The sequence below is a fragment of the Larus michahellis genome, chromosome 4 (genome assembly GCF_964199755.1).
Source record: "Larus michahellis chromosome 4, bLarMic1.1, whole genome shotgun sequence".
Lineage (NCBI taxonomy): Eukaryota > Metazoa > Chordata > Aves > Charadriiformes > Laridae > Larus > Larus michahellis.
Genome location: NC_133899.1, coordinates 56,565,418 through 56,579,984, shown reverse-complemented (window position 1 = coordinate 56,579,984; position 14,567 = coordinate 56,565,418). Strand labels below are relative to the sequence as shown.

General features: G+C 47.8%; 1 protein-coding gene across 1 annotated transcript; it reads left to right on the top strand.

Moving 5' to 3' along the window:
• The first annotated feature begins 8,573 nt into the window (after nucleotides 1–8,573).
• Nucleotides 8,574–12,969, top strand: GREM1 (gremlin 1, DAN family BMP antagonist). Its single transcript, XM_074584996.1, has one exon. The coding sequence runs from the start codon at nucleotides 8,574–8,576 to the stop codon at nucleotides 9,126–9,128; it is 555 nt and encodes a 184-aa protein (XP_074441097.1). The 3' UTR covers nucleotides 9,129–12,969.
• Nucleotides 12,970–14,567: the final 1,598 nt, after the last annotated feature.

Here is a 14,567-nt window from a genome sequence, read left to right as displayed (position 1 = left end):
GTGAAAAGTCAGAAACCTGGCACCTTGCCTGACCCTGGCATCCCTAACGTAGCAGATCCTTTCATTTTTAATTCGCCTTCCCCATCTGCAAAACCAGGGACAATACAAATCTCCATTTGTCAGGTGGGACCTGGGACTCTCCGAGGCCCAAGGTGGGTGCTGACTACCAGGGCTGGGTCACTGAGGTGCGAGGCTGGTGTGGTTCGCAGGCAGTAATTCGTGCCAGACAGGGGAAAACAAACGGGCGGTCGCAGCACCACCTGCACGGCCAGGGTCCACCGCAGGGCACTTCTCTTGGCTTCGCTTCGTGCTGGGTGATGCCCGCCGCTGGAAGCGGCAGCTGACGAACGTCTCAGTTTAATTAGCAAGCCCAAAGGTCAACGCGTATTTCGGAGGCTGCTCCTGCTCGTAATGACTTGGTCCCTCGGTAGCGTTGCAACCCTCCGTGCTAAAAAATCCCGTGGAAGGCGAGCGCCGGTTCTGGAGCGCCTGCGGGCACCGGCGGAGGTGCGGGATGCCACTGCGGGGCTGCGAGGTCCCCTCGCCCCCCAGGGCTCTGCCCCTGGGTGTCCCCAACCCCACGCTGGCCGCATACCCGGGCTAAGCTTCGGGCAGCCGCAGGGCGTAGTGGCTCCCCCCGGTTACGGCTGCGAAGGGCTCGGTCCGCAAAGACGCTCAGTTCCCCCCCCGCCCCGGTTTTTGCCCAACTCCGAGCCACCCCGGGGATCCCGTGGGGGGTGGCCCGGGCACGGCGGCCTCCCTGCCGAGGGGGTCCGGAGCGGCGAGTCCCTCCGCGTCCGCACCGACGGGCGGGCGGCTCCGGCTGCCTCCGCACTCAGCCGGGGCGGGACGGGACGCGCCGCGCCGCTAGTTCGCCGTCCCTGCCCTTCGCGGGACGCCTGAGGAGCCCGCAGCCCTCTGAGAGACGCAGTGACGGGAGGGGAAAAAGCCACCCGAGGTGTCCCGCCTCTTGCGGGACAAAAAAAAAAATAAAAAAAAATTAAAAAAAATCATCTCACTGGTAGAGAGCTATAAGCACGACTGCGGACCGGGACCCACAGTTTAACACCCTCCTCCTGCACACATACACACAGGGTTGGGTTTTTTTTTTTGCCAAAGCTGCGTAATTGTCGGCATATTTGCAGAAGGCAAACCTTAGCAATGCCAATTTTGTAACAGGGAGGGCCGGAAAGGTGGCTGCCAACCCTCCTGGCCAAGGCAAGCCGGTCAGGGGCTCCCCGCGGCGGCTCCGCTGCGGGACCGCTGGCCCGGCCGGCGCTGGGGCAGGGAAGCGGCTCATCAGCCCAGCCCGCGGCCCCGGGCAGCCTGCAGGGAAGGGCAGCGGAGGAGGGGGGGTGGGGGGTGGGTGGGGGATTTAACTCTTCTTAAATGTCATACTTTAATGGGGATGGAAAATGTGAATTTTCTGTGCATTCCAGGAACAATTCCTTGGGGTGGTGACCTTTAGCACCGATTCTCTTAAGAGAGGAAAGTAGTCGAGTGTTTATCTGGATGACTGAAAGCTTTCCCTGGTGGAAGTTTATGGAAGTGTTAAAGGGGGCGGATAACACGGGCTTTGGAGGCGCTTGTCCAATGATCTGGAGGGGCTTGGAGAGCAGATCTCAGCTGGCAGACATTTAAATGGGAGACAGCTCGGCGCTGCTGCAATTTGTAGGCAGGATCCGAGACTCTCTCTCTATGGACTCCCGGGCAGCTCCGGGCTCCCACGCCACCCGCTCCGCCGAGTGACCCGCCGGGCAGAGCCCCGCAGAGCCCCAGGCCCGCCGAGGAGCCGCCGCCGCCGAGCCGGGCCCCGCCGAGGAGCCGCCGCCGCCGCCGCCGCGCAGGTGAGCCGGGACGCGCCGCGCTGCGCGCACTCGCAGCGGGGGCGCAAACGGGTCCTGCAGCTGCGGAGTTCGGCCGGTCTCTGTGGGAGGCAAAATTTTAATCTCTCTATCCTACCTTCGGGGAGGGAGAAGGGGAGGAGCCGTTCATCGGTGTCTAGCAAAACTCCTGGGCGCCTCGGTTTTGCAGAGGGTGACACCCGTCCCTCCCGTCAGCGGCAGCGAGGCGGGCACCGACATTTCCGCTGCTGTGCTGGGGATTAGGGCGCCGTTACATCTCTCTGCCCTGACAAGAGCAGGGATTGCAAAAGCCCCGTTAGCTCTGCCTCTCATCTCCGCCTACAGCATCACTCCCGACAAATTGGATTCGGCGCCCACCCGACACACGGCAAAATCCCGGCCCGGCCTCTGCGCGGAGCGGGGCGGGGGCAGCTCCCCAGGTGCCGGCCCCGTCCCCTCCCGTCCCATCCCGACGAGCTGCCCCTCTACGAGACCGCGCAGCCCCCGGCTCTGCCCCGTCCCGCCTTTGCGAACCTCTGCTCCTCCGCCGAGCGTGCGCCAGCGCCTCCAGGAGCTCCCCGGGGCGGGGGCCGTACCGCCCGGGGGAGCCGCTGTGTGCCGGCGGGGTCGGGCGCCGCGGAGCGGAGGGTCTGCACCGGCAGCGCGCCCGCGGGCAGCGCCACGCGTCCCGCACCGCGCGTCCTCGGGCGCCGTCGGGCAGGACGGACCGCGGCTCCGGCGCCTCTCCGCCTTCCCCTCCGTCGCCTCCCCGTCCTGCCCTCCCACCTGACTCGGAGCCAGGGGCGTTTTGCCGCCCCGACGGCTCCCTGCATCCGTCGGCCACCGCTCCCCTTCCCCGCACCGACAGGCCCCGGGCTCGACCCGGCTCGGCCGGAGCTGCGGCGCGACCTGGCGCTGGGCTTTTCGCTCCGGGACGAAGCTTGTTTACTCGCCCCGTCCGTTTTAATGCGATCCCTCGGGGGCTCGAGAGTCACTTCCAGGGAGCTCGTCCTCCGTTGGGTAAGCCGAGACGGCGGCCGCCCCCCGGAGGGGCGGGGGGGGCGACACCCGGGCGGTGTCGCCAGCCGCGGCGACGAGCGTCCGCGCCCGCGGTGAGCCGCTCCCGGCCGGGCCGAGCCGAGCTGACCCGAGCCGGCAGCCTCTCCGCGCCGACGGCCGCCGGTAGTCCCGCAGCGCACCCGGGCTGCTCCCAGCGACAGCCCCGTCGCACCTCGGCGGGTTGGGAAGGTGCGCGGCCCCCCGCATCCCGCCGCGCTGCGCTGTCTCGGTCCGCTCTTCTGAGCCGTAAGGTCCCTCCCCGGCCGTCAGCCGCTCCGGGTGTCCCTCTCCTGGCTCCCCTCGGTGAAAGGATCGCGAGTGAACCCCGTTTCGCTCGTCGGGGCTGAAATCCCGTGCAGGGGAAACCTCTTCTTGCATAGACAAGGGCTCTGAAACACCACGGTGCGTTTGGCTCGCCCCGTCTGCTGAAAAGGTGCGGGGCTTAGTTACCCGTGGTGTGAGACGCGCGGAGACCTTCGGGTCCAGCGCCGGTAACCCCGAGCCAGAGCTGGCCCTGAGCGACCCCCGGGGATGCGTGATGTGCAGACCGCTGCTCTCCTGCCCCGCTCCTCGCTGCGCCGAAAAAGCCCGTGAGTCACCAACGGGCCTGCGGTGGAGGCCGTGTATCAGTGATAAAGGGCGCCAGTGCCCGCAGCTTTCTGCACCCAAGCTGCGCGAAAGCGTTTATTTGTCTCTCGGCGGTGTCACCCAGAAACACGTAGTTTCTCCTGAAGACTTTCTCCTTTTCGGTACGCGTGACTGTGTGCAGTAGCAAAATTATTCTGCTGTTTTGGGGGCTCCATGAGCAAATCTGTCTGAAAGGAGTTTCGCTCTGGGGAGCGGAGCTGTCAGGCTGCGTGGGCGTCTTCAGGGCAAGTCTAATTGGGGTTTGGTACCAGCCATGCTCACTATGATGTTCAACCTCCCTGTAGTCCCGTAGGATGTCTTACAGAGAGATGCTTTCTTAAAGGGAGAATTCTCAAAGCTTCAAAGTTCTCTTTTTCTTTTTTCTTTTTTTTTTTTAATTGCTGCCTACACTCATTACGTGTCTCAAAAAAAAAAGCCATCTCCATGACTTGCAAGAAGAAATTATCTGAAATGTAAATGTATCCAAATTATACCAAACAGAGATGTTAGTTTTGCTGTCTTGATCTCAGAAAAAACCCATTATTGTTCTCTGGGAACTGCCATTGCCATGCCTTTTTGTATATTTAAAAATACAGATCTATGAACTATGAAAACATTACATAAGACTATTTCTGTAATTTGTATATTATAAGCCAGGCATAAAATTATTGTGATCCTTTGGGACATAAACCACTTCAATTTTCTCAGTAGTCAAAGGGTTGTGTTTTGCCTCTTTCTTTCACTGGTATTTGAAGCCCACCAAATACATTTATGTTTTTTTAGGTCTTTGTCAGATTATTTTTCATGTTTTCTGTGAAGCATATGAGTCCATGGCTCATCATAATATTTTCCTAGGAAATATGGTTCACAGATGAAATTATGGTCCTGCTGAGGTCTGTGAGAATTTTGCTGTATATTTCAACAGAACCAGGATTCCATCCAGTTCTTTTAAACAAGTTGCTTTGTGCTAAAAATTTCAGTAATAACTTTCTGACTCTGCTTGGGAACTCACAGGGAAGTGCTGTTTATGAACCGACATGTGGAGATCCTTAATTTATAGCAGCAAATGTATAAACAAAAAAATTACAGCTCTAATTGTATGAAATAATAAACCTGAAAGTGTTTACACTTCTCTCTGAACAGTTGCTAGTATTAATCCACAAAATTCCTAATCTGTTTTAGATGCTGAGATCCCAGGCTCTAGATAAACCACATATGAGGTGATAGGACTGTTAGGGCCCAATTCTGCTCCTGTTTGAAGTCAGCAATAAAATTTCTCTTGGCTTTAGGACTAAGAGCTTACAGATGATGAAAAGTAGAACTCTTCTTAGCAGGGAAATATGGAAAAAATGATTTTTGGAGTATTTTGTTACTTTTAAAAAGTAAATAGTAATTCTATTGTATGTCTCTAGATCTGAATGAAGTAAGTGGGAATTGACCCAGGCATTTTGGTTGTAGTAATCAGTTTGTTCAAAGGATTCGCAAATGGATTCTCAGAAGGATTTCTGGTTATGCCAATGCCTCTGTAACAGCCAGTATCAAGTACAGAAAATTTTGCAGACATTTGGAATATAAGATTTTACAGCCTGATTCCTCACAGCTCCTACACAAGCTCCAGAGTTATTACATCTGCAGAGTTATGGCTGTGACAAGGAAAAAAAACATTTACTTGAAGAGAGATTTCTTTTTGGTAAAACTTTGGGTATAGTAATACCGATTTAGCTACCTGTACTCTTCTGTGTTCTTTTATTTTCCCTTTTTCAGTAATTAAAGAAAAAACTGTTAAGAAAATTCACAAACACTAATTTATAGATGGATGAGCCACTCTCGTTCCTAATGTAAGCAAACAGAGGTGGTGTCTTCTCTCATAAGCAAATGAATTGCCTTGGGACAAGAGGTGGTGCAGAATGCCCACACTGCATTTTGGCTGCTTTCCTTATTGAGGCATACCACATCATTTGCCTGTGTATTTTGCATTTTTAAAAAATAATCTTAATTTCTTAAATAAACGTTTAATAAGTTACTATTAAAAGAAGGTCCTGCTTGAGCTGCTGTGGGGGTCATGAAGTTCACACAACCTCTTCTGCGGGTCTACGTTTAAACTGTATTTCTCCCTAAATGATTGGATTACTTTTACTTTTAGACGTGTGCTTTGGAAGTGACCATAACAAATGGTTTTGCTGAGTTACTAATTTTCACTTGAATCACAATTTCTTTTCTGAGCATGTAATACAGCTTCCCCCGGTTTAGGACTATATTGAAACACATGATTGCATTTCCTTAGGGTTAAGCACATGCTTAATAAAGATGCATGAATCTAGGATAGAGATCTTACAATAGTAAATATTACCATCAAATTTTCCCCAAATTCTCATCCCAAAGTACACCTCATTTTCACATAACTAGACCTTACTGTGTCATCAATCGCACATTGACACCCGCCCCCCCAAAAAAAAACCAAACACAAAACCCAAACATGAAGCAATGTGGAGATCATCAGTTTTAGAAATAAAAGTAGTCCAGGAATATGCATGTTGGTGGAACTTCAGCTCAGTTATGGGACACTAAACAAACACCTGAAGTTTCCTGGCACTGCTTATAAACTAGTAATTTATTTTCAGGTCCATGCAATGACCTTTTTTTTTTTTTTTCTTTTAAGGCTCTGGCACCATGTTGAGTAAACAAAGTGCATATTAAAATACTGTCTAAATACAGCATGGGTATACAGTCGCCGGGGAAATAGGAATAGTTTTGTAAGGAGTCATTCTGGTCTCTTGAGGAAATAAGCGGTGGTTTATAACTCATTTTTAAAAATTATTTTAAAGACAAAATTAAATTTTAAAATGTTTAAATTACATTCAGGTTGTAACAGAAATGGGGAAAAAACAGCAAATGCGAAGTCCAGGCTGACACTTGAAATTATGCTGCATTAGTCTTCAGTTAGAATGCCCAACTTTTTTTATGTGCTCTGTGTCAGAGCCTTAAGGTTATTAAAATTGCATGTTCTGTACCATATTTCATTTAGATATTAAAAGCAGCCCTTCCAAGTTGTCTGTTGGAGCCGGCAATAGTGTCATTCTTACATCCCTCCCTCGAAGCCTGAGGCTTCTGCCAAGCGTGGGACATAATGGTGCATAAACATAAATGAATAAAATGAATGCATATATTTATCATGCGTGTTATGCGTGTTAAACTCCAGGTGCTCTAACAATCTGTAGACAAATACTCAAAATATTAGATCCCCAAGCAAATCCCTGGATGCAATGGAAACCCCCTATGATACTTTTCCACTCCAGTAATTCCTTTCCCAGTCCATTCGGTGAGAAGCGCTTTTGGAACAGCGTAATGTAGCGTTTATTTTCTCCGTGTGTCTGGAAAGACCTAGTAACTGAGAAATTAACAGTTATCTTTTATAGCAAATGGTACTTACCCTCAGCCTTTACTGAGTCTCTAGGTGGCCCTTCCAGCGTTGGCATTTGGCTGCTTTCCTGCCTAGTTGTGTGGTCTCAGGCGGAGCGGATAAAGCTGTCCAGAACGGTGCCCGTGGTTTCACATGTGTTTCTTGGGTAGTAACACAAGCAGGACTCTCAAATGCTAATTTGTTCCTTACTGATAAAATGAGTCAAGTAAGGGACACAACTGCAGCACTCCAAGCAGGTAGAAGACACCAACGTCCTCATTTGTTTTGTTTCGTTTTTTTTTTCCACAGTTCTTCCCCTTTTTAATGCATGTGCCTCTTGGCAGTTCTGCTGTTTTATGGGGTTTTTGCGAGCAGTTGCTCATTTCTGGTGGTTTCTTCCAAGCTCCCCATGGGGAGGGTTCCCTGAGAGCCTCATTCCCCGATCTGCCTCTCTTACTGCCACATCCCTTGCTTTCCAGAACAACACGGAGACCACGGTACTTCTGGAAGGGGGGAAAGTGTGAGAGCTGATGAGCTTCTTCCCAACTGGTTGGTGTCTTGAGCTGACTGAGCAGTCAAAAGAGCTCAGAGCTTTGGGAAGCAGCAGAAATGGTGGAATAAGGGAGGCAAGAAAGGCTGTTGCTACGCTAGTAATTAGGCTTGGGGCAGGGCTGCTGTTTTGCAGAACCTGGTAGTTTCTGCTCACCGCGCTTCTTGAAGGAGTTTCTTTGTGTGTGCACAACCTACAGTCTTTTCTGATACTGATACCTCATGATACTTAATGTCGTGTATGAAACTCTGCTGTCCTCGTATGTCATTTCAATATCACGCTGTATATAATGAATAAAATTCAGAGAGTTGAAAAATTCTTAACATTGTGACTGCATCTGTGTAACGTCTGTTAAGGATTCAAAGTAATGCGGGAGATGGTGTAATTTGAAATTACAGCTGCATTTCTTTTAACCTATGCCTAAATATTCTCTGATGTGAGCTGCCTGTCTTGTTGCACATCTCTTACCTTAAGCTTCATTACACTCAGACGCATTGGGCCAATTCAGAGGAGCAATGGGACAGAGCTTGGGCTGCTGTAACTCCGACAACAGGTGGATACAGCATGCACATTATGGATGTACATTATTCAAGAAGCTGTACAGAGCTTCCGAGTCCAACTGAGGAACACATAGCTGCACTGGATCTCCTGAGTCAAAGAGTTTAGTCCTCTGCTATTTCAGGTAGCTATGTCATATAAATCCTTGTGTAGCATGAAATCTGTTCTTCCACCAGTGTAAATCAGGCGCAACATTCCTAATGTCAGTGAGCTGTAAGTAGGGAATGAGAACTCTTAACTAGGGTAATATGCATAGAGAAAAGAGCTGGAAAAAGAGGCATGCTACACAAGATGAAATTCTGTTTGGACTTACTGTACCCTCTGACTTTCAATCACCATACATTAAAGCTTTTGTCACTTGGTAATTTGGAAACTGCTTTCCAGCTGCTAAAGGCAAAATGCTTATCTTTTATAACTGCGTGTGCACACGCACACATATTTCTTTTATGGAACTGAAAATTTACTGTATACCTGACTTCTGTTGAAATCTGAAACCCACAACTCTGCTTTATTCCCTCAACTTTCTCCATATAGGATGGTCCGCACACTGTATGCCGTCGGCGCTGTGTTTCTTCTGATGGGATTTCTGCTACCGGCAGCAGAAGGGAGAAAGAGGAACCGTGGATCTCAAGGTGCTATCCCTCCTCCCGACAAAGATCAGCCCAATGATTCGGAGCAAATGCAGACGCAGCAGCAGTCAGGCTCTCGGCATCGAGAACGAGGAAAAGGCACCTCGATGCCTGCTGAAGAGGTGCTGGAGTCTAGTCAGGAGGCATTGCACATCACTGAGCGCAAATATCTAAAGCGGGACTGGTGTAAAACGCAACCCCTCAAACAAACTATCCACGAAGAAGGCTGCAACAGTCGTACCATCATCAACAGGTTCTGCTACGGCCAGTGCAATTCCTTCTACATCCCCAGGCACGTCCGTAAAGAGGAAGGCTCCTTCCAATCGTGTTCCTTCTGCAAGCCCAAGAAATTCACCACCATGACTGTTACACTCAATTGCCCCGAGCTTCAGCCCCCGAGAAAGAAGAAAAAAATCACCCGAGTTAAGGAATGCCGGTGTATATCTATTGACTTGGACTAAACTGAGAAAAATGTGGTACCGATTGCACTCTGACTGTGCGCAATCCTTGCCAGCGTGAGAGTGAGTGGCATGAACTAGCGTACCTTTGGGGCTGGACAAAATTGTGAATTACCTAAAACAAGAAAAAAAAGAACAAAAAAAAAAAGAAAAAAATTGATGTAAGGGAAGGGCACGCATGTGTATGTTTGTGTGTAAGAGAGAAAATGGATGTGTACAAGCAAATATATGAATGTTCACCATGAGAAAAAAATTTAACAGGGGTCTGAAATATTAAAAAAATCTATTTACCCGCAGTCATGAATTAGGTTTCCTAGTGTATATTCACATTTTTGCCGCTTGCTGTGAAAGTGGAGCTGTGGCTTTTGCTAATGTCCACCTGCCGTGCTATTTGCTTTTACTGTATTAAGAGAAACATCAAAGCGAGAGGACAATATATTTGAAAGCATGAATCTATTCTTACATAAGAAGTAGGCAAAAAGCAGTTTAAAGCATAGCAAAACCATCACTGAAAATAGCAGCTGTATCAAGAGTTTGTATGCTTCTTCCAAAACGTAACTGTAATCCAAAAGCCATGTCTGGAGAACAATGGGAGTGTTGAAAAGTCACTATAGGTGGATGGAAAACAGAGCTGCGGCAAGTTAGAAAGCAAAAGGCCGAAGTAAGTAGACAGGGTGAGTACAAAAGGGAGTAGAAAAAGGGAAGATACATAAATAGGAAGACACAAAGGAAGAGATACTGTCTTCTGTTTATGTTTTGCTTTAATTTATATACCTAGTCATATATTACATAAATTAAAGAGAAACTATATACAAGGCTATAAATATACTTCTGAATTCTAACGGCTCTCTAGCTCAATCAAAACCCATTCTCGTGCCACTAGATCCATTTGATGTCTTGTATTTCTGATATCAGTTATTCTTCATATCTACATATATATGTATATGCAGTATCTTTTAGTCCTTGGTATCTATACATACATGCAATGAGTATGCGTACTCCATTGTGCGTATCTGAACCCTCTCCTTTTCTTTTTCACACACGTACATAAAAACCATACATAACCGCAGCACAAAAATCTTGCTAACCAAGATCAAGTACAGAATGGCAGTAATTTAGTACATAAAGAGCAAAGCAAAAATTAAAACAAGCATCATGTGACTGCAAATGCAATAACCACACAAGAGACAAAAGACACGACATTCATGACTAGTAAACATTGCATTGTTATTGTTATTTTAGCTTTGCCACAGGCATGCAGTTTGTTGAAAAAGAGATGCAGAACTTTGCCAGCAATAATCCTCTTTTTATATCTTTTACCACAGACTTGCATTTAAGCTGGATTTGGACTAAGTAAAGAGAATTTCCTGAAAATTAAGGGCTGACTGCCCCTCTCATTTGGGGGGAAAAAACATAAAAGGGGACATGTTACTTCCAATGGCTTGATGAATCTCACCTGTGAGGTTATTCCACCTTTTTTTTTCCTTCAGGATTAGGAGCTTAAACTTGATCAGGGCTGTAGGATTTGGCAAGAGCACAGAAGGTCCTGCAAAAGAAGTTGTTTTAGCGAGGTGGGCCCTGGGCCATGGGACCCGAGAGGCAGCCCTTCCGTGCACGTTGCCTTTGCTCTCCGGGGCGCTCCGTGGGAAGCCTGGGGGTTGTCTCCTCGCCGGCTGCATCTCACGCGGCACGGTGTGCAGGCTGCTTAGGCTGTCCTGGCTGCTGGCTTTGCAAGGTGGTGAAGAGCTCAGAGGGTGCTGCACATCTTCCTGCCCGTGCCCGTGCCCGTGCCCGTGCCCGTTCCCATGCCCGTGCCTGTGCCTGCATGGCCCCGACAGCCCGTCCTGTCCGGCGGGGTACCGAAAGAAAGGCATATTCCTACGCTGGAGTCAGTACCGGGCTGGAAAGCATCACTGATGTGAGTGAAATGGGAGTTAGGTCCATGTTAATTGTACGATGGGGCTTGGATAGTCCAGGACTCAGTTTCCCCATTCAGCAGCAACACTCTCTAGTCCCCACCGTCGCTGCAACTTTCCCTCCGGCACCAGGTGCCTCTCCCAGCCACAAGGTGATCACCTTGACAGTGTTTCCGTCCGCTGAACGCTGAGGAAGACAATTCTGCTCTTACTAGTATGTCCAAAGGGAAAAATGTCACAGATGCACCCCGTGTGCGGTCATTCTATTAGATGCCCCAGCTGTTACACAGTGCATCACACAGTTATTGGCGATATCCTGCATCTCTGCAATGAATATACTTTTACCGTAAAATCCACTGCTGTGAGGTCTGCATTTGTAAGATTAAGAGATTGCAACTCGTTGATTGATATTATTAAAATGCATTTCATCTGGTGTACTCTCACTCAGCAGGTTTGACACATTTCTTCATGGATTTTAAAATCCAGTTTTAAAATCTGGAATTACAGGAGGTAGATTTCCACTGTGTGGAATGTGAATAGTTAAACAGAAAGATATGGATATTTAATGTTATTATTAATTCAAATCCTCTTTCACTGATAATAGGCAGGGGTTGTTTTCCTTTAAATTACTTTTTTGAGTTGGTTTGCAGGGGAAAGGGCCAATCTCAGTCGCTGCTGGAAGTTTTGTACTAGCTAGGGTTTCTGTTCAAGAAATGGGCACACCTTAAGAATGAGGGGTTTTTTTCTTCACGTGAAGATGACAGCAAAACTCTCATTGCCTTTTACAGCGATGGGATTTCATCCTAGGCTGCCATGCCCCTGAACCCTTAGCCGTTGAGCAAAGCTTCAGACATTACTGACTCCTTTATTTAAGATTAGGCTGGCGTTCTGAAGGAACATTGATAAAAGCTTTACAAATCTTTATGTTCCAAAACAGCCTGTGCATAGATCATGACGGAACCCCCCTTGAGGCAGATCCCCCCCCCATATGTAAATTTTATACAAAGAACTTTTATGAATTGCTAGTTATTGCCTGAGAGTAAGAAAGTTCTGCTAACTTACAATTATACGAGATATTTAATATCAACCACAATATGTATTTAAATGTCTGCTTTATTCTAAAAACAATGGACTATATAACCTAAGGCTGCAGTATTTTCATGCTCGGTCTCACAAAGCAAAACTTGGTTTAAAATGAAGTTTTAATTATTTTGTAACTGAATAGAATTGGAGTTTTTTCTTCCCAGCATTTTGTACGTCATTTTAACTACTAGTAACAAATAAATAAAATATCTTCTCCAGCCCATGTCTATTGTTGTTTGTTGGTTTTGTTGGTTTTGGGCTTTTTTTTTTTTTTTTTTTTTTTATTTCTTCCTTAAGTTTCCAGCTCTTTCTGGATCTGTTGTACTTTACTCTGACTTCTGTGGTTTCTCCTAATTATAAAAGGGCTTACATTATGACAATGAGACACAGAGACAAGCAATGGCACCATCATTCAACACGGCTACTTCAATAAGGTTTTTAAATGAGATCTGTCACTTCCCCCTCACCCTTCCACAATTTATAGAAGGAAAAATCTCAATCTTTACTCACACTTTTCCCCTTGTAAACCGTATAGTGACAGTTCAAAATATAAATGAGCCTGGAATTGTTGCAGAGTTAAAGTTGGAGTCGGTGTGCCTGCCTTACACCTCCACTCCCTTTCACCTCTAGCGAGCAGGTCACTTGAACTTTTAGAAAAAAAGGGTAAGGAACACCTTTACCGTACAGCGTGTTACAGGCTGTAAAGAGGGACAGAGGAGATGAAAAATATTTGTTAAAGAGAACAGGAAGATTTGTCATTTCCTTTTGCCTTCTCTGTCCCTGCTGGCAGCACTTGAGCAAGGCTGGTGTCGAGGAAGGACTGCAACCGCAGAGAACAGGTTTCTTCCAACTTTCCACCCTGCCAGTGGGAGATGGGCAGCAGAGGTATAAATTTTACCTTTCCAACCCTGTCAGATGTGTGAGGGACTCAGTCAACCATTGCAGCCCCCTGTGCAATCCTGCTGTCTGCTGTAGTGGTGGCAGCGTCTGCCCTTGTGGAGAAAGTGGCTCTGACTGGGGTCACCATCTCATTGAACCGGACTGGAATGGTATCTTGTTTCACAGTAATAATTTCTGAGCAGTAATACACGCCTGTTTCAGTCGTACAATTCTATGATTCTATGACTGACAATGACACAGTCAGATATACAGTCTTGAGTGAAAAACGTGTAGTGTTTTCCTGTAGCGCACACAGGTAACCAGAGAAAAGGGTCAGATGTCCCATTTCCAGCTCCGGAAAGCTGGGTGCTGGCAAGATCAATGTGGTCTTCCTTCATGCAAAGCCCTTGTGAAATAGCGGAGCTGAGCGGCCTACTAGTATTGGTTGTCTGGCGTTTTTAAAGACTTTTTAGTGTTCCTTCTCTTTAGCTTTTTTTTTTTTTTTGTGCTTCTGAAACTTACCGAAAGGCTAATAACATTAAAATTGCTATTTCTAAAAGGCAATTTACTTTTTCTGGTGTGAGATATAGGCACGGTTGGAGAGAATAAGTTTTCCTTGAAAAGCCTCCTGGACTTGACTTACCTTTCTAGTACTTTGTAGTACTATGGTCTTACTATTTATATGCTAATAAGAGCAGACATGCATTGTAATTTACATTTGCCCTGCATACCAGCTTTGAATTAAGGACACGTCCACCCTGAGGTCCCGTGTGCCTCATAGATAGTTGCATCGATCGAAAGAAGATAAGAGAGAGAGAATTCGCACACCTTAGTCGGCTTCCAGGGACACAGATGAAAATACGGCTGTTACTTTCTCTCTCCCCGGCGGGGTGGGCGAGATTCCTGCGTGTGCTCTGCCATCCATGTGCCGCGCAGTTGACTCGCACACGCGTTAGAGGACTGAGGCATCCCGAGCGTGTGGGATTTGCCGAGCATGTGCGAGACATCTGAGCAGCACAGGCGCACAGCGGGTCTTGGAGGGTCCCGGATGGGTCAGTGGAGCAGACAGCGGGCTGGATCCCTGCCAGCTGCCTGTCAGCGGCCCTGCCGGGCTGGGAAGAGGGACATGGCATTTGCAAAAATGATGCAGTAATTTAACCTTGTAATTTACCTTCTCCTGAGTGAAAAAAACCACCAAGGAGCACTGGAGAAGTGTACCCTTGGGGGCTAGTGTTCCTTTGGGCTATGCAGTGCGCAGGAGTGAACCGAGAGTTGTTAGTTCCAAAAGGTTTCCTAAAGGAGAAGCACCAAGTGACCGCTAGGAGACCGAGAAGAGTCTCAGTGTTCCCCTCACGCACTCTTCCTTTGCTTTTTTAAAAACATACGTCTTATTCCCTCCAAATAACTCAAACCTGCCGTAGAAACCACTTCATTAATTACTGAAGTACAGCAGTCAGTATCGGCAGAAGAAGGTCCTAAGGTTTTTCTCAGTCGTTCTGCATACCTGGACGGTGGTACTAACCAAGGACTTCTGAAGGGGAGAGCTGCATCATTTAAAATTTAA